Raw genomic sequence first — 21,003 nt, 5'->3', positions numbered from 1 at the left:
AACTATAACATGAGTCTTTAAATGCAAGATATTAAAAGTGCACCTAAAGTATACATGCAAGAGTTCCATTTTAGCACAATCAAATATACTATATAACAATAATAATAAGTATAATAATAAGTATATGTTTCAGCACTACTTCCAGATAATAAAGTGCATGAAGTACAAAATTAGTAGTTCCAGTTTAACAGACTTTAAGTATTTAGTATACCAAAAGTACAATTGCAGGGTATTTATATAAAGTACATACTGTAAATATGTAAATGTATTTGTAGTTTACTTAGCCTAAAATAAATGCATAAGTACATTTTACTCTATTTATTTTTCGCTAGGAAATAAAATATCAAAAACACATGAATTACGAAAACTAAAATCAAATTACAAATCTAATTCAAAATACGAATAAATAGTATATAGTAAAGAATACTAAAATAACACAAAAACCATCACCCTGAATAAGATTAACTTAACATTTGCCTTTATTAATTAAGCAGTCACTTTTATCCAAAGCATCTCAGAAATGAGGAAGCTTTGGGTTGCTACTTAGTTTTTAAATTAAGCACGCAAAAGTTTTGTGCATGAATTGCAATGAATTTATCAGTTCGGCCTTCTCAAAGTCACATATTCAGACCGAAACAACATCTCAGAAAATCAGCAAGCAAGTGCTTTGAGGTCAAGAGGAAACACATTATGCATCCGTCACATAACACGGATGAGCAGCGTCAAGATCTCTATAGTTTAATGATGCGTTCGCTTTGCACCTGCCGCCACCCAGGATTCAGCATTCACTGCCTCTAATTATCCGACTAGTCAAAGTGCAGTGTTAATTTGGCCCGCTGGCTCAGTGTGTAAAGCCAACGCAACTTTAAGGCCTGCGGTTGAGGATAAAACTACAAACGCAGAAGCGCAGGACCCCTGCAGGGCCAGTCTTAATGAGCAGAGCTGCGAGCAGTGTGTGGGACGAAGATCAACTCTCACCCGCTCCACGGCGTAGGTGAGGGACTCTCTGCCCCGCGGATCCGGTTCAGTCCAGCTCAGCACAGCGTAGGTGTCGCTCAGCTCACACACTTGCACATCAGTGGGGGGAAACGGCACTCGGATTCGACCTGCAGGAGGCAGAGGGGAAACACTGAGAACAGGAGCAGGAGAGCGAGGGCCTGATGGAGAACGGGTAACGGTATGGTCACGGCAAAATAAAGATAGCTGTCTTTCACTAAATATAAATATTGGTTAGAACAACACTTTGAAACGTGTAATAGCAACACAATGTCTGTTTAAGGACATTCAGTATTTGACCTGTAATAGCCTATAGATATTTTTTCTCAGCGTTTACTGAAAGAAAAAAATGGCAATATTCCTTTTTTCTTAACGTCGCACGCACAAAATCAATCAAACAAACAAAGAAACACAAACACACACACATGCACATACGCACACACAAAACACACACACTCACATACACAATACTCACATACAAGACATACACAACACTCACATACAAGACATACACAACACTCTCAACACACACACACACACACACACACACACAGAAACACACACAGAAACGCACACGCACACTCACAAACACAACACTCACAAACAACACATACACAACCCATACACAACACACTCACATTCACCACACACACACTGGAGTGCTCAGTAAAACCACTTATTCTTTAAAAAGAACAGGTTCATATGGGCTCTTAACGGCACATCATAATGGCCCAAGAGTCCCTGGTGTTGCCATGGCAGTTAGCAGCTCAGCTTCAGAGACATATCATCATCATCATCGTTTTAATGCTGAATGCTTATAAAACTGCCCAGGTCTTTATGGGTATTGCCATACCGGGGAGCGCAGACCACCTGTGAATGCTTTATATCAGATCTGCCCTCTGAAACAGAGCAAATTCATCATCATAACTGTCTGCGCTATAAATTTTTTAGGGCGGTTAATTCATGAAAAAGAAATACGTCTCAAAAGAGACAGCGGGAGCAACAAATCAATAGTTTGAAAGGGTGAATCTCACGAATCCTGTCAAGACCATGTCCAGGCCAGAATTTTCCCTAATATTAAATAAATAGTTTGCATAAACAAAATGAAGTGATTGATCCTGCAGGGTTATTATTATCGTTAGCTAAATCTAAAACCAAAACCATAACCTCTTTGTTATTTGAGATAACACAAATTTTAACTGAAATAAAACGTATATTAAAAAATAAACTTATTTTTTATTTCAGCTGGTTGCCAAGGCAACTTTTCAAATTTTTGTGTAGTTTAACTTGAAGTACTAAAATAACTAAAAATGATTTTTTTTTTTTTATTAGTAAATTAAAATTAAAATAAACATAAATGCTGTATTTTAAAAATATTACTGTAATAGTACAGCTATAGCGGCACACCAATGATGCTATAATAGCACCAGTACCCTAAAACTATAATTTTTAATTATATATATATATTTTAATTTTCACTCTTCTTAGATTTTCAATACTGTAATACATTTATTTTTGTTATTTATATACTGTCATGTTACATATATATATATATAATATATATATATATATATATATATATATATATATATATATATATATATATAAATCTAAAACCAAAACCTCTTTGTTATTTGAGATAATACAAATTTTAACTGAATTAAAACGTATATTAAAAAATAAACTTATTTTTTATTTCAGCTGGTTGCAAGGCAACTTTTCAAATTTGTGTGTAGTTTAACTTGAATTACTAAAATAACTAAAACTGAAAAAAAAAAATTGTTATAATTTTTTTTTAAATTAGTAAATTAAAATTAAAATAAACATAAATGCTATATTTTAAAAATATTACTGTAACAGTTCAGCTATAGAGGCACACCAATGATGCTATAATAGCACCAGTATCCTAAAACTATCATTTTTAATTATATATATATATTTTAATTTTCACTCTTCTTAGATTCTCAATACTGTAATACATTTATTTTTGTTATTTATATACTGCCATGTTACATATATATATATATATATACATACTGAACTTGTAAAGTATTTATTATACTTTTGAAATACATTCATGATATTTTGTTTAATTGTCATAAACAATGTCACTCCTTATGGTCCTAAAATATTTTCATGTAACACTTTATTTTAAGGTGATGTAGTTACACATTACTACATGTACTTACTATAGTGATAACAGTACATTTAGCATAATAACAAGTAACTAACCCTAAACCCTAATGTTGCTTATAACTCTAAGTACATACTTAAATAGGTACTGAGTAGTATTAATTAACTAAGTACTATGCCACCTTAAAATAAAGTAAACCTTTTTCTTTTGATTTTAGCATGAAATATGCCCCAGAAGTGTCAACCCTACACTGTGCCTTTTGACTTCCCAGACTTGATGCAATGAAACGACACATGATAAAGGCTATCTCAGGATGCCTGTACAGTAAATCTGAGTTTGCTCCTGCTGTGAGTGTAGAAATTTTACTTGTTATCTCTTTAAGCGACTGCATCGGTTGAAATCATGAGCGTTGTGATCTACTCACCCTCCAGCTGGTCCTTAGTGATCACAATCTCTCTCCCACGCTCCACCTTCACCACTGAAGAAGAGAGAGATGAGGAGGAGATCAGAGATAAAGTAAACGCATGATGTGAAGGCTTCGTTTAGGCGTTCTTACCCGTAGTCCTGCTGGGCTCCAGGGGGTCAGAGGTCATGATGGGGTCAGTGGGTTTAGACGGGCGTCCCACTCCTGCCTGGTTGACTGCGCACACTCGGAACTGGTACATTGTGTTTTCTTTCAGTCCCATTACGGGATACTGACACACCCTCTGGATGACGTCATTACAGCGTTCCCACTTCCCAACACCGATGTCACACCTGCATGAAAGAAGTGTGGATGTGAGCATGTCATAACATTCATTTATTAACTTTGCAGCTTTATTTATTCCGTAGCTGTTGCCATGGAAATCAATCAGAATACCTTAGCAATCATTTAGCAACTCCATAGGAACAACCCATGAACACCTTAGAGCCTCAGAACACTTTAGTATCCACGTAGCAACACCCTTGCAACCACACAAAACACCCTAGCAACGGCATAGCAATGCATTAAAACCACTTAGAACTTTGCATCCAGCTAGCAAGCACTCAGAACACCCTAACAACAGCAATGCATAAAAACACTCAGAACTTTGCAATCCTCTATCAACACCCTCACCCTCACCACAACCAGTCCGAGAACATAGCTTAAGGCTGATTCATACTTCTGTGTCGGACCTACACCGCTGTAGGCTACACGTTGGTTTTCATTCATACTTTTGCGTTTGACGTGCAATTACACATGCAGAGGGAGCATGTGAAACCCGAGCGAGGAGATTCTCCCCCAGACCAATCACAGTGCTTGCGGTAGAATTGACGCGTTACGTTTTTGGAGAGGTGCACAAGGGTACATGTGCTACAAACAGCCTACGACCTAGGTACGGCGTGAGTTTGCCGCAGAAGGATACATTGGGCTTTAGTAACAGCATAGCAATGCACTAAAGTCACTAAGAACTTTGCACACCCTAGCAACAGAATATCAATGCATTAAAAATAACTGAGAACTTTCCATCCCCCCTAGCAACCACTCAGAACCCCCTCGCAACAGCAATACATAAAAATACATAAAAATACATAAAAAAACTCAGAACTTTGCAATCCCCAAGCAATGCCCTAGTAACCACTCAGAACCCCCTAGCAACAGCAAATCAATGCATTAAAAACCACTTTGCATCCACCTAGCAACACCCTGGTAACCAATCAGAACACCCTAGAAACAGAATAGAAATGCATTAAAAATAACTCAGAATTTGCACCACCCTAGCAACCCCTCAGAAACCCTTAGTATCAGCAATTCATAAAAATTTGCAGAACTTTGCATCCCCCTAGCAACCACTCAGAACACCCTAGCAACAGCAATGCCTAAAAAACAATCAGAATTTTGCAATCCCATAGCAACAATCTAGTAACCACTCAGAACTCCCTAGTAACAGCATAGCAATGCATTAAAACCACCCAGAACTTTGCATCCCCTAACAACACCATAGTAACCACTCAGAACACCCTAGCAACATCATTGAAGTGTGTTAAAAAACACTAAGAACTTTGCCTACCCCTAATAACACCCTAGCAACCACTCAGAACCCCCTCTAACTCAATAAAGCAATTAAACCAAATACTAAGACATTGTGAAATGCAGTAAAACAGAAACATTTTCATTGGTGGTCTCAGTCTTTTTGGACCCCATCAGCAGTCATAATAACATACAATTATCTGTAACAACTAAACAAAAACAGGCAGAACATTGTAGAGTAAAGCAGCATGTTGCTAGGAGACAGGAAAGTTAGGCACTTGTACTCTCTCCTATTTCAAGTTTTATGCCTAAAGAAACAGCTAGAAGCTTCTCTGATCTCTCTGAAGACGAGCAACCGTCAGAAGAAGATCATGGATCATGTTTCACCTCTCTATGAAGTAACCCTGAACAGCATCAGCTCCGTCTGCACTGGGAGGCGTCCACGAGAGGAAGACATAATCTCGGTTCACATCAGAGCTCTCCAGCTGTAGAGGAGAACCTGGAGCACCGACCACAACTGCGGATCCATCTGCACACACAGAGAGGAGGAGGAGAAATCATACAGGACATCCGTTTAATAACTTCTCCCAGAGTGCATTAAGCTTGAGATGAGACGCTTTTCAGAAACAATGTCTCAAACTGCACTCGGGTTTGTCAAGATACCAAAGTTTGCTACCAAAAGTCTGAGATCTCAGTATGAACTCATCAAACTCTTCCAAGATTAATGCATCTCATTTATCAGTGTTATTTTGGTATTATTTATATTATTAGTGCTGTCAAATCGATTCATCGTGATTACAGTAATTACAGCTTACATAAAAGTTTGTGAATATATGTGTATATATACAGTACACACACACACTATTTCAGCTTTAATTCAATTACCGAAAACAAATTTTTAATAGTTTTAGTTAACCATAATAAAACTGTCAGTAGTGTCTATTTTTATTTCTCGATTACAAAAACGAAAAACTGGAAACTCCATAAATTTTTTATATCAAAACTTTTGTATTTAATGTATTTTTTATATATAAAAAAATGTGGGAACTCCCTGAACTATTGAGTGCAACGGGTTCCAGAAGTAAAAACTATATTTTTAACGATAACTTAAGACCCTTTAAAGACAGCCGTACTGTGAGCTACGAGGTTGTTAAAGCTGCAGTAGGGAGTTTTGAGAAAACGTTGACTTAGCCTGAAAATTTGAACAAGCACAACTTACAGGTCCCACCCCCTTGCTCTCTGCTGCGCTACAGCCCTCCCTCCACAGCTCGTCCTCCACAGCGGAGCCTGTCGTGAACGCGCAGGCTAGTAAACAGGGCCACCGATAACAGCGGATAAAAAGTTATATGGCACATTCACTAATAGGGACTAAACGTCAATAATATGCTTTACATTGACTATGGCCTGCCCATACTTTGACTACAAACTTCGTCCTCAAATCATTATGTATTTTGCAATACATGTAACTTTATAACGTTGCACTCTTTCTATAAGTTATAAATAGCTAGTAAGATAACGTTCATATAACGGTAACTAACGTTACATTATGTAAGTAATTATTCTAGTGATATATAATGCTAGATAAGGTGTGCTAGTACATTATTTCAGCAACATGACAAGCCAGTGAATTAGCAGGTTTCAATTGTTGCTTAGCAGAGTGCGTGACATTTTATCTACATGTTATGCGGCTAGAGTTTTGACACCGAGTCAATGGGCTCTCTGTGTAATTCTTTCTTTTTCGTTTGTTTATCGTCATCGGTCTTTTTCCTTTTGCCTCTTTGTTTTATGAGCAGGTGTCACTCGAGAATTGGCAGTTTAGGTTGTTTCTCCGTCATAAGCACAGCTGCAGCACGCCGGTGTTTTGCCGAATTTCGACCCCCACCAAATTATTACCCCCCTAGTATTGGTAGGTTTAGGATTAGTTGTGGGGGAGGGGTTAGGATTTGGGGTGGGGTTAGGATTAGGCAATCAGGTACTGACTTCAACGAGGGGGGTAATAATTTGCCAGGGGGTCGAAATTCAGCACAACATCGGCAATCTTGAGTTTGAACGACGGTACGCGCTCGCGTTGTGCAAGAGAGGGGTGTGATCAGCGCGTACACGAGCGTGATTGACACTGCTAAGACATTCCTCCTGGCTCTGATTGGTTGTTTCTGACCGGGAGCGTGTATTTCTGCAAATGGCAATAGGACCACTGGGAGGAGCCAGAAGAGCTTGATTTTTTCACAGATTATCTGTCTCATATTCTACTGTCAGGACATAATGACAGTTTTAACAAATATGTAAATTTTTTTTTTTACAAAAGTTACCTACAGCAGCTTTAATCGATGTTATTTGCTTCAGTTGAAGCCGTCAGCCCGCATTATTTCAACTTAGTTTTAAAATAATTGTATAATAGAGGAATTTGTGGTGAAGAAACGAGATTACCCATGATTACTTTCAAGGAATTTTAGGAATAAGATCGCGTGGATGTTTGATTCGAGATCGCGAACTTAGCTCTTAAGTCGAGCTTTTTCTCGCTCTGCCTGAGAGCAAAAGACAAACAAAACTGATTTTGTGATGTGAAAGTGATTTTTTTTTTTTGATTTCCAATACTTGATTGTAACACTAGTTATGAAATAAAAATCGCAATATGCTTTAAGGTGACGGATAGCGTTTTTACCAGCTTTTTACTTTTAAATCAACATTCTAATGATTTGCAGGATCTGACCTTTGACATAGACGAAGGCACTGTGCTCGACGGACCCGTCCCAGGTGCGCAGGCGGACGGTGTACAGGCCCTCGTGTTCCTTGTGCACGCGCTTCAGGCTGAGGCTGGCGGAACGCAGGCCCGTCTGCAGCTCCACATGACTCGACTCGCGCACGACCACCCCTGATCACACAGGAAGTCACGTTGAACAAAAGCATCTGCTAAAAGTACATTGTTCATTGGATAACAGGTTCAAATGCCTGAACGTCTTTGTATTAGACATGGAATACTACGTCAAGTGTTCAATGTTCAATTTATTTATAAAGCACATATTAATACAACAGAAGTTGACCACAGTGCTGTACATAGGACAAGATAACAAGCATAAAATCACATTTAAATTCTAAACATTGTCACAGACACCTCAAAATCTAAGCAGCTTCAATAATAACATATTACACCACTAGCTGACACTCATGAATGATCAAAACGCCAGAGTGAAAAAATACGTTTTTAAGTGTCTCACCGTCTCTGTACCAGGACACGTCCTGTTGGAACGGCAGTAAAGCGGAGGTGAAGCTGCACTGCAGAAACAAGCTTTCACCCTCTTTCACAAATGTTGGAGGAAAGGTTGAGTCCAGCTGAGCATCCGGCTCTGGAACTGGGACTGGGACTATAAAAACAGGAAAAGAAGAAGTATGAGCGCAATGGCCAACCAGAGGTGTTTAAAGGGGTCATATAATGGTGCATGCACTTTTACAAGTTGATTGTACTGAAATGCGTGTTGGCAGTGCCTGTACACAACCATCATAAAATGATAAAAATCCATCCAGTGTTTTTGTTTTAATCTCCTTATATGTTTTCCCCTGCCTCAAATCTAGCCGTTCGACCGTGTGACGTCACACGCTCGGAAGCCCCTCCCACGAGTGTTGATTGACAGCACTGTTTCAACACAGACCCGCCCTTGCTCGTGAGCGAGCTGTCAATCATAGTCTGCGCGGACCGGCGCGGTCATTGTTGATACGCTGGAGCACTGTCTATGAGCATAATGGCGTCTAAGGGATTGTGGTGTTCTGTTCTTGGGTGTAATAACGAACACAGCAGTCATTTTAATGTTCCTAAATCCGAACCGCTGAAGACGCAGTGGCTGAGTTTGTTTTCGAAGGGAATATTCCCCACGAGCAACGTCAATGCTCTCATGTTTGCGCGAATCATTTCTCACTAGACTGCTTTATAAACGAGGGTCAGTAAAAGCTGGTTTTGCTAAGAAGCTGCTCATGAAAAAAGGATCGGTACCAGCTTTTCGTGTTCCTGCTGAACCTCTAGAAGAACGGAAGTGAGTGTAACGTTTTATTAAACTTTATATTAATATTTATATGAATCTTTGCAAATCGCTAGCTGCACGCTTCACAATGAATGCGTCTAAGGTTTACACTTAGGGTACATTACGGCATGTTTTCTATGTATGATGTTCTCAATATAATTCATAATCCCACGTTTATACTGAACAACGCGTTATGGTTATTGTGTTATTGTGTTACAAACGGTGTACACACAGAACAGAGGGGCGGGGTGAGCAAAGCTCATTATCATTTAAAGTCATATGCACTGAAACGACGTGCTGAAAACAGAGCTGTTTTTGACCAGGTAAAATAAGTGTTTTCTTACAATACTAATGAGAATTTGTAATTAAAGTATATTACAAACTTTTAATTTAGACCCTAAAGAATCATTTTCAAGAAAGCTTGTCTGTGACAAGATGGCCGCCGGTGATGACGATAGAGACTCCGCCGTAAGACATCTAGCCTTTATTATGGATATCTATGGAGAGTCTGGCCTCGCTCTATTGACAAGCGTTAACTTCCTTGTAGGCGGGTACTCTGTTGAAGTTTAAAAATATTGGATCTGCCCAGAGTCACTCTGGATCTGCCATAACCAATCGCTGACGTTTGGTCGTGACGTATGACGACTCAAACTAGCGCACGACATCAACGTCATCGTTCTCAGCCACTCCCTCTGTTCACTGATTGGACCGGTAAAAAACCAAAGAATACACCACAAACCCAGACGTAGTACTGAAGGTAAATTAAAATTGAGCCAGGCTACGAATTAGCCACCTCGCACTCACTCGTACGAATTGGTCGTGAGGTTGCGTTGGTATTTCCAGTAAAAATCACGATTCCATTTCTCTGATATAAAACTACTTACACAATGTAATTAGATTTTGTCCACACTGTTCACTTCACCTTCACTCAGAAGGAAAAAAAAGTCTTGCTTGAGTAGTTTCTACAGGAATCAAGTCGTTAATGTTTCAATCCACTCACTTTTAATTACATTTGTGAAGTGACAGGCAGTAAGTAGCTTTTGTTCGTGTTCTTCTTGCCTTCGGCAGGCAGTGGAAATGAATGCAAGAAGGGACTCAATTAAGGCATATGTTGTACAAGCGGGATAAACCACAGAAGTGTTATTGGAAAAAAAAATTATTTTCCTTTGAGTTTCCATTCCTGGCAAATGGCACCGAAAACCATCCCAAGGACGAGGACAAATATTAGAGTAATGAGACAAATGCCACAGCCCAGCGCAGGGGACGTCACAGAGGGCCGATGTGTCAACGTTTGAGAAGACACGCTATTTGTTTAGCTAGGAATTGAAGCGAGATGGAATTGGAAGTGATGTGTGTCGCTGTAATTCGACAACACAATTCCAGAAGCTTGCAAATGAATAGTGATGTTCTCTCATATCAGCAGAAGGGCTGTAATGGGAATTCAGATTTGTTTGAAAATGCTGTTGCTATATTGGATGGACTGGAGTAATCGAGTCATTTTTGCTCTAATTGTTTGCTGGCCAAAGTGTGTCTGCATGCAAAACTCAATGCCACAATGCTGGGGTATTATGGGTGGTTGCTAGGTTCAATATCTCAATACACAATATGTCAATATATACAATTCTTAAGCATCCATCTTATAATTTTTTAATGATTTTGTCCCACCAAGGCTGCATTTATTTGATCAAAAATACAGTAAAAACAGTAATATTGAGAAATATTATTACACTTTAAAAGAATTGTTTTCTGTTTGAATATGCTGTAAAATGTAATTTATTCCTGTGATCAAAGCTGAATTTTCAGCATCATAACTTCAGTCTTCAGTGTCACATGATCCTTCAGAAATCATTCTAACATGATGATTTGCTGCTCAGGAAATTACTATTATCAATATTGATACCTGTGCTGCTTTATATTTTTGTGGAAACCATGCTATTATTTTTTCAGGATTCTTTGATGAATAGAAAGTTCAAAAGAACAACATTTATTTGAAAAAGGAATCGTATGTAATATTATAAATGTCTTTGCTGTTTGTTAAAATTGATCAAACGGGACAGTAGTGTACATGAATACACAAAACTTAACGTTGAAAAATAGATTTCTATCTGTCAATCAACTGCATCAGAGGAAAACGTTTTTGAAGAATATTCATGAAGCTCTTTAGGATTAACTATTCCTTATTTGTCTTTCAAACGTTCTCTCATTCTTCTACCACATTGAAACACAAAAAACTGTAAACTGTAATCACCAATTCCTGCATATCAGTCATTATGTTTTATTCACATGTTGGTGGTTTTACACCTGAGTGACTTTCTTCAAAGTACCCAACCTGACAGCATTATTAGTTAAAGTTTGGGTTAGTTCACCCAAAAATGAAAATTATGTCATTAATGACTCACCCTCATGTCGTCCCAAGCCCGTAAGACCTCCGTTCATCTTCGGAACACAGTTTAAGATATTTTAGATTTAGTCCGAGAGCTTTCTGTCCCTCCATTGAAAATGTATGTACGGTACACTGTCCTTGTCCAGAAAGGAAATAAAGACATCATCAAAGTAGTCCATGTGACATCAGTGGGTTAGTTAGAATGTGTTGAAGCATCGAAAATACATTTTGGTCCAAAAATAACAAAAACTAGGACTTTATTCAGCATTGTATTGTCTTCCGGTTCTGTTGTGGATCCGCGTTCAGTGCCGCTGCTGACGTAAGACGCTGCTGACGTGTCTCTGGTGTACCAGACAGATAACACGTCAGTTAACACGGATAACACATAGTCATAGTTTTTGTTATTTTTGGACCAAAATGTATTTTCGATGCTTCAAAACATTCTAACTAACCCACTGATGTCACATGGACTACTTTGATGATGTCTTTATTTCCTTTCTGGACAAGGACAGTATACCGTACATACATTTTCAATGGAGGGACAGAAAGCTCTCGGACTAAATCTAAAATATCTTAAACTGTGATCTGAAGATGAACGGAGGTCTTACGGGCTTGAACCGACATGTCATTAATGACATCATTTTCATTTTTGGGTGAACTAACCCTTTAAAGCTGCAGTCCGGCATTTTTCCTCTTTGTCGCCATCTCTGTTTGAAATCTGTAATTGCAGTTATTCGCGGAATTATTAACTTTGCGTGAGTTGCACATCGGCATGAAACAGCACGGATGAACACAATGTTTTGAGACTGCGAGTCTGTCAGTCACCGCGCCGATGTGGAAACTGGCATTCAGAATCACACATTCTACTTTTGGAAGTAGGCCTACAGTATGACCATGACAACATACGAATTTTCATCGGAAAATGTCATCTGAACAAGTAAGTAACATCCACATCAACTAAGGGGGAAAAGCCTTGCAGTAAATCGTGCTGATTAAATATAACGATCGCGTCAAACCTTTCAAATTATACTTCGTTCTCAAATTATCAACATCAGCATTGTGACTACATTTAATGTGTATTATGATTACCCTGTAGTTCAGTTTCTATTTCTGTGCAGTCTAATTTCTAATTGTCATACCAATAAATTAATGTTTCTTTACTGGTTTTCTTTGAGAAAAAAGAAAAGAAAAAAAAACACGTATCTGTAATCCGATGCATATTTAAAACTATATATAATTTCGGAGGAGGCCGGTTTGGTTTGCTTGGAGTAGAGGTGAATTGCTCCCTCTCATAGCTAGCACAAAATATTTACCATAATAGCTAAACGAATAAAGACAGGAAACTCCGTAACTGTGTGAATTAAGCGAACAAGTGTGCTACTGTTACACGATTGAACTATTGAAATGTCTTACCTGTCCTAAAAGAAAAAAATCCGTCTCTGCGTCCGTTTTGAACCGATGTTTATCCTTGTTTTCGCGTGGGCCAGTTGCAGTCTCTTTTTTCTCTAACGTTACCCACTCCGAAGTCCGAATTATTTGGGGTTTTACAAGTGGTGAATGTCCAGTTGTCACTGGTGATTGTCGTTTGAACCTTTCTGGATCCGCCATAAGTTTAATTATTTAATGCTGTGAGAAAAGGCTAAAAATGTCCACCTCCAACATCCTCACGCAATATAGCCGACTAGCCGGGACGCCTTCTTTATGTGTACAGATGTGACGTAATGACGCAAAGACATGCTCGAATTTCCCGCGGAAATCCACCAGTACCACTGGAATTAAAATCATTATTACAAGCTAACCGTTTTGAATCGGGCAAAAGCAAGCAGATATTTTTGAACACTGGCTGGTTATGTTTTTTTTAATTATTATTATTTTGGATAATTTTTTACCCAAAAAAGTTACGGACAGCAGCTTTAAAGTACTCCAAAAGGCCTCCATTTTTATGCATTATGAAGAGCAAAGGCACTTACTGGGAGTCCACAAGCGCTTCAGTTTTGCTTCTGCTCCTTCATGTGCTGCAAATGGAAGAATAAAGGGTAACAAATATTTGGCGTTGCTACACAAACTTTTCATTAATGCAGCCAATAAGAGTTCAACAGCTTAGACAGCTCTTGAGAATGACCAGACATCATTGTGCACCTAATATAACACTAATGACTGCACTAATAAATATGTATTGTCTGCTTGCATTGGTAATAGTTTCGATTAGTTTGGGGAAATTGGTTTTTAGCACTAATCAATTAAATGTCAGCTTTGTAGACCTTGAACAAGCCAAGCAACACCTATATAACCTGATGAACATCAACTCACAGTTCACTAGCAGTCTGGCGCAGGACGTCGCCTCTCCCAGGGAACTCTTCACTGTGACCTTGTATTCTCCGGCATCTTCAGCAGAACATCTGAAAACAAAGAAAACTAAATGGGCATGACTAAAGCACAACTAAACATAAGGCATGTATGCATTTTAAAAAAAAAAAAATCTTTTAAAGGAGTAGTTCACTTTAAAAAAAACTTTTGCTGATAATTTACTCACCCCCATGTCATCCAAGTTGTCCATGTCTTTCTTTCTTCAGTCGAAAAGAAATTAAGGTTTTTGATGAAAACATTCCAGGATTTTCTCCATATAATGCACTTTGCTGGGCACCAAACGGTCCAAGGTCCAAAAGACAGTTTCAGTGCAAACTGTTCAAAGGGCTTTAAACAATTCCAGACGATGAATAAGGGTCTTATCAAGCGAAACGATCGCTCATTTAAAAAATAAATAACAAAGTTTAAGTTTTATAAGCTCAAATGCCCGCCTTGCTCTGTTCTGTGATGCACGTTCGTGACTCTCCTGTTCGAACTCGTTCATCAAAATGAACAAATCTTTTTTGAGTCATTTGATTCATTTAACGACCGAAATGAACGAATTGACTCGGAAAAAGATTTGTTCATTTTGATGAACGAGTTCGAACAGGAGAGTTACACAGAACAGAGAAAGGCGAGCATGTGAGCTTATAAAACTTAAACGTTGTTATTTTTTTTTTAAAATGAGCGATCGTTTCGCTTGATAAGACCCTTATTCATCGTCTGGTGTCGTTTAAAGCCCTTTGAACAGTTTGCAGTTTGCACTGAAACTGTCTTTTGGACCTTGAACCGTTTGCTGCCCAGTAAAGTGCATTATATGGAGAAAAATCCTGGAATGTTTTCATCAAAAACCTTAATTTCTTTTCGACTGAAGAAAGAAAGACATGGACATCTTGGGTGACATGGGGGTGAGTAAATTATCAGCAAAAGTTTTTTTAAAAGTGAACTAATCCTTTAATAATATGAAGATGTGTATCTTTCAGATAATATAATTGTTTTTTCTCTCTCTTATTTTATCAATTTTTTTGTTGTGATTTCAACATAACAAAAGTTGTAACAAATCAAATCCGAAAATAATGTATGGACTTTAAGTTAAACTAAAAGAAAACTAAAAAGCTTACGCATTTTATTTCAGCTTTTTAGTTTTCTTCTAGTTTAACTTAAAGTAAACTATGACTAAAGTTAAAATTACTAAAAAAAACTATAGACATAAAACTAGTGCTGTCAAATCGATTAATCGCATCTAACATAAACGTTTGCAAATATAACACAGTATATATGTGTGTGTGTATATATATATATACACTCACCTAAAGGATTATTAGGAACACCATACTAATACTGTGTTTGACCCCCTTTCGCCTTCAGATCTGCCTTAATTCTACGTGGCATTGATTCAACAAGGTGCTGAAAGCATTCTTTAGAAATGTTGGCCCATATTGATAGGATAGCATCTTGCAGTTGAGGGAGATTTGTGGGATGCACATCCAGGGCACGAAGCTCCCGTTCCACCACATCCCAAAGATGCTCTATTGGGTTGAGATCTGGTGACTGTGGGGGCCATTTTAGTACAGTGAACTCATTGTCATGTTCAAGAAACCAATTTGAAATGATTCGAGCTTTGTGACATGGTGCATTATCCTGCTGGAAGTAGTCATCAGAGGATGGGTACATGGTGGCCATAAAGGGATGGACATGGTCCGAAACAATGCTCAGGTAGGGCGTGGCATTTAAACGATGCCCAAATGGCACTAAGGGGCCTAAAGTGTGCCAAGAAAACATCCCCCACACCATTATACCACCACCACCAGCCTGCACAGTGGTAACGAGGCATGATGGATCCATGTTCTCATTCTGTTTACGCCAAATTCTGACTCTACCATCTGAATGTCTCAACAGAAATCGAGACTCATCAGACCAGGCAAAATTTTTCCAGTCTTCAACTGTCCAATTTTGGTGAGCTCTTGCAAATTGTAGCCTCTTTTTCCTATTTGTAGTGGAGATGAGTGGTACCCGGTGGGGTCTTCTGCTGTTGTTGCCCATCCGTCTCAAGGTTGTGCGTGTTGTGGCTTCACAAATGCTTTGCTGCATACCTCGGTTGTAACGAGTGGTTATTTCAGTCAAAGTTGCTCTTCTATCAGCTTGAATCAGTCGGCCCATTCTCCTCTGACCTCTAGCATCAACAAGGCATTTTCGCCCACAGGACTGCCGCATACTGGATGCTTTTCCCTTTTCACACCATTCTTTGTAAACCCTAGAAATGATTGTGCGTGAAAATCCCAGTAACTGAGCAGATTGTGAAATACTCAGACCGGCCCGTCTGGCACCAACAACCATGCCACGCTCAAAATTGCTTAAATCACCTTTCTTTCCCATTCTGACATTCAGTTTGGAGTTCAGGAGATTGTCTTGACCAGGACCACACCCCTAAATGCATTGAAGCAACTGCCATGTGATTGGTTGATTAGATAATTGCATTAATGAGAAATTGAACAGGTGTTCCTAATAATCCTTTAGGTGAGTGTATATATATACACAAACTTTTATGATGTGATTAATCGCGATAAATTGATTTGACAGCACAAAAAAACCCCTAAAATTACAAAAACACAACAAAATTACTAAACTTTCAACTAAATAAAAATGAAAAATATAAAAATAAAAATGTGTTCAAAATATTAATAAAAACTAACACTTTACTATAAGGTTTCATTAGTTAACAAACAATTAACAATACTTCAGCATTTATTAATCTTTGTAAATGTTATTCTCAGCATTTACTAATACATTTTTAAGCATTTCTAATACATTTGATCAAAAGTTGTACCTGTAAACATTAGCTAATGCATGCGAACATAAACATGAACATTTTTAATAACTAACATTAAGAAAGGTTCATTAATGCAGTAAACATATTGATCCTTGTTAGTTCACTTTAGTTAAAGCAGGAGATAAACAAACGAGACCATATTATAAAGTGTTCCTATAAAAACTAGAATAATGATACTAAAATATAATATTTAATATTCAGGTTTTAGAGTTCACCTTCTGATCTCCAACACGTTGAGGCCGAACTTCTGCATCAGCTTGTAGTTCCAGGGCAGGGATCCTCGCAGAGGAACGTCATCCTTATACCTGTCGACAAGAGTCACACGCTGGTATGATGGACGAGATCTGTGGAGATTTAGGCTGGTCGAGACTCTCACCATGTGATGCTGGGAATCGGGCAGCCCTGAACCGTGCAGGAGAATTTGACATCCATGCCGGCCCACACCGAGTGCGATCGCAGCGGGACGGGGAAGTCAGGAGCCTTCATGCTCAAATCCTCAATAAACTTCATGTGCAGTGAAGCTTTTCTCTCGGCCTGTGTGTGAACATGAGGAGTGAAGAATAACACACAGCTCTCAGCTATTTACACACTCTGATGTCGTTCCAAAGCTTAAAAAATTACATTTATTTTTTATGTTTACACTTACATTTAAAACTTTTAGTATCACTGAAATACTAATACTATTCTTTTATTTTCTAAATATTTAAATTTTAGTTAAAGTTTTAATACCTTTGCTGTGTTTTTGTCATTTTGTTAGTAGATTTTTTATTTTTTAAATATAGATTTATTAACTTTTATTTCAGAGATTTACGGTTTACATTTTCTCACACAAAGCTTTCTATTTTCTGTTTTTAAATTTTTTAGCTTTCTAGTACATCAAGCTACATTTTTCCTTGGCAACTAGCTGAAATAAAAAAAATAAAACGTTTTTTATTTTATTTTATTTTATTTCAGTTGTTGTCTATTTTATTTTGATTAATGTTATGTTTTCAAATATTTTTTATTTATTTTTTTAAACCATAAAAAAGTTAACTATAATAACCCGGTTACATTTCAGTCTGTTTCTCACACAAAGCTTTCTATTTTATTTTATTTTTAAATAATAATTTAATAATAATTTATTGTTTGTTTTTTAAATGTGTAAATAATTTTTTTTATACATTTTTATTTCAGTTTTAGTATTAGTTATTTTAGTAAATCACGTTAAAATAGATCAAAATTAGAAATTTTAGAGAGCGATAGACAGACAGAATGATAGATAGAGAGCACGATAGACAGATCTATCAGATCATTTATTGGGATAAAGGTTTTCTTTAAAACTAAGCAGTGAAAGAGTGCAGGTGTGTTGAGAGGTGCAGAGCGTCTGATTGTTGTATTTTTAACGCTTTTCTCTCAGTATGTGTGTGTGGATCACTCACCTCCCGGCGCAGCGCAAATCGATCCACACGCTCACGGACAACATGCTGGTTTCTGATCACCCCGATCTCCAGTTTCTCAGCCTCGTTGCCGAACAGAGTCCACTGGTCTCTCTCACGCAGCTCGTCGCTGGACATGGTCTCTCTCAGGGCCTCCCTGAGGTCAAAGGTCAGACATAAGACGCTTATGGACCCACTGATATGAGTGGAGTGAAATAGTTATTTCATAACATCATTGAGATACTAGTTTTTTTTATATTTAGAATGAGTTTTTTCTATTTTCTGCTTTCATTTGAATTTTAAAAATAATTGTGTTGTTTGTCTATTGTTTTTTTAACATGTCTCTCTCTCTATATATATATATATATATTTTTTTTTTTTTTAATTTTTAGTTATTTTAGTAAACAAAAAGTTCAACTAAATAAAAATGAGAAATGTTGCTTTGCCAACTAGCTGAAATAAAATTTAGAATTCAGAAACCCTTGTTATTAGCGACACCGGTGGCCGTTAAGAGAACTGCAGCCAGTGTCTCACTGCTTGTGCTCGCGCTCATGTAACGTAAAGAGACTGAACGTGATTCAAGCCTTGATATACTCACGGTGAAGCTCTTTTTCAGCCTTTGCTTAGAAGTAAAAAGTTTAAAACAGTTTGCAGCGATACACTGTTAATGAACATCCCGACGCCGTCCACGCTGCTGAGAGCGACGTTTAGATGAATATGTAAATATGCGCTGCACGCTTCGTCTCAATAACAAAATACACACACAACCCAAATGACAGCCGTGAGAAAACAGCCGTTCAGAAAGCATGTGGATGTTTGCACCGGCATCATATCGACAGATGAGGTCATTAAAATTACACTCTTATGATAGTTGGATTATAAAGTGTAAAGATATAGACTAGAAGAAGAAGCAGTTTTATTTATATAGCGCCTTTCCGTAGCTCAAGGTCGCTTTACATTGCATTTTACATTTACACACCCGCACACACATTACAGTCACAAAGGATACATACAGTCACATTATACGAAATACATGTTAAATAGATATGTTTTTAACTGAGTCTTGAATGTAGCCACAGATGTGATATTTCGAAGTGTAAGGGGTAGTGAATTCCATAATTTCGGAGCATTAACACCAAATGACCTTCCACCTACTGTAGACAACCGGAAACGAGGGATGGACAATAAACCAAGTTCAGATGATCTAAGGCAGTGGTTCCCAAACCTGTCCTGGCGACCCACCAACACTGCACGTTTTCTTTGTCTCCCTAATCAAACACACCTGATTCAACTCATCAGCTCATTATCTGAGCTAATGAGTTGAATCAGGTGTGTTTGATTAGGGAGACAAAGAAAACGTGCAGTGTTGGGGGTACGCCAGGACAGGTTGTTTGGGAACCACTGATCTAAGGGACCGGGCAGGGCGGTAGTTAAGTAGATCAGACAGATATGGGGGTGCAAGACCGTTTAATGACTTAAACATTAGAAGGAAGATCTTGAAGTGAATACGTGATGCCACGGGTAGCCAGTGAAGGTCATGAAGCGGAGGAGTAATGTGAGCAGAATGCCTGGTGGAGGTGAAAACTCTTGCTGCTGAGTTTTGAACATACTGTAATCTTGAAATGAGTTTTTTGAGCAGACCAAGAAATAAAGCATTGCAATAATCCAGACGTGATGCGATTAATGCATGAATTAAGGTTTCAGCGTCAGCTTAAGTGAGAGAAGATCGTAGACGAGCAATATTACGCAGATGGAAAAAAGAGTTTTTAACAAGAGAAGAAATATGAGAGCCAAAAGAGTTGAGTCGAATAATACACCAAGGTTACGAATCAATGACGAAGGCTTAACATGAACTCCATCAATATCAAAGGACTGGTCCATCCTTTTGACTGAGGCAGTAGAGCCAATCACTAATATCTCATTTAATTTGAGGAAATTAAGAGACATCCAATGCTTGATGTCCTGATATATGCTGTGAGTGAGTCAGGCAGGGATGGCCTATCAGAGCTGGTGGTAAGATACATTTGAATGTCGTCAGCAATGAAATTGAAGTCCATGCCTGCGTTTGATGTCACCATATAGATGATGAACAATAGTGGGCCAAGAACCGAACCTTGAGGAACACCCTGGGCCCTTTCTTGCACCCGGCGCAAATGACTTTGTACACTGACGCAAGTATCATTCCTATTTTGCACCCGCGCAAAGCGGACTTTTCCCTCCACAGACACTCGTCGGTTAACTAAGAAATGAACTTGCGCTCCCTGGGCGGTTCAGCGCAAAGAGGAGGCGTGTTCCGGCGCAAACTTTCCCTCATGCTATTTTGCTGTTCTATAAACCAAATGCGCCACTGACCAGAAAAAAACTAGTCTAAAGTCAGTGGCGCGTTGCGCGTTGTTCATTATGCTATTTTAAGGGCGCATGCTTGGCCATAATCAATGTAGTGTGTGCACAACGCGCACTCACTTTGATTCTCTCATCTAAGCAGCGGTTTTTTTAATTTTTGCAAATCATACATTATTACATTAGATAGATAGATAGACAATTTATTATAAAAGCATACATGTAGCTTACACATTTACCCAAATTATCATACGCCTGTTTAACAGAAGTTAATTTGGGTGGGTTTCTCCATCCCCAATGTCACTTCTCTGTGTTTTACGGCCCTGACGAGAACGTTGCTCTCCTCGGCATGTGAACCGCTCCTGGCGCGCGCCTGGCAAATCCGCCGTTATAATAGGAATCCGCTTTAGAACAAGCGCGCCTGCTCTTAAAGGGAATGTGAGATGACGCTCTGATTGGTTTATTTCACGTTATGCCCAAACCACACCTATGAATAATGAAGCTACTTCAGACCAACCCCTTTTAGATTTGCGCCTGGCGCAAGAGGCATTTATCC

At 38.4% G+C, this 21,003-nt stretch overlaps 1 protein-coding gene across 1 annotated transcript in view; it reads right to left on the bottom strand.

Moving 5' to 3' along the window:
• The window catches only part of myom3 (myomesin 3), an 83,298-nt gene that overhangs the window by 41,469 nt on the left and 20,826 nt on the right, over positions 1–21,003 (bottom strand). Inside the window, exons 4-14 of the mRNA XM_056259408.1 lie at positions 18,111–18,264; positions 17,069–17,226; positions 16,908–16,997; positions 13,827–13,915; positions 13,487–13,531; positions 8,336–8,482; positions 7,831–7,992; positions 5,508–5,649; positions 3,687–3,886; positions 3,555–3,608; positions 979–1,106 (exon numbers count right to left, since the gene is read on the bottom strand). Coding sequence (XP_056115383.1) covers positions 979–1,106; positions 3,555–3,608; positions 3,687–3,886; positions 5,508–5,649; positions 7,831–7,992; positions 8,336–8,482; positions 13,487–13,531; positions 13,827–13,915; positions 16,908–16,997; positions 17,069–17,226; positions 18,111–18,264 — 1,369 coding nt within the window. The remainder of the gene's footprint in view (positions 1–978; positions 1,107–3,554; positions 3,609–3,686; positions 3,887–5,507; positions 5,650–7,830; positions 7,993–8,335; positions 8,483–13,486; positions 13,532–13,826; positions 13,916–16,907; positions 16,998–17,068; positions 17,227–18,110; positions 18,265–21,003) is intronic.

This window comes from Rhinichthys klamathensis, unplaced genomic scaffold, assembly GCF_029890125.1.
Source record: "Rhinichthys klamathensis goyatoka isolate OS25496 unplaced genomic scaffold, OSU_Roscu_1.1 h1tg000168l_1, whole genome shotgun sequence".
Lineage (NCBI taxonomy): Eukaryota > Metazoa > Chordata > Actinopteri > Cypriniformes > Leuciscidae > Rhinichthys > Rhinichthys klamathensis.
This window is presented reverse-complemented; position numbering and strand designations above follow the sequence as displayed.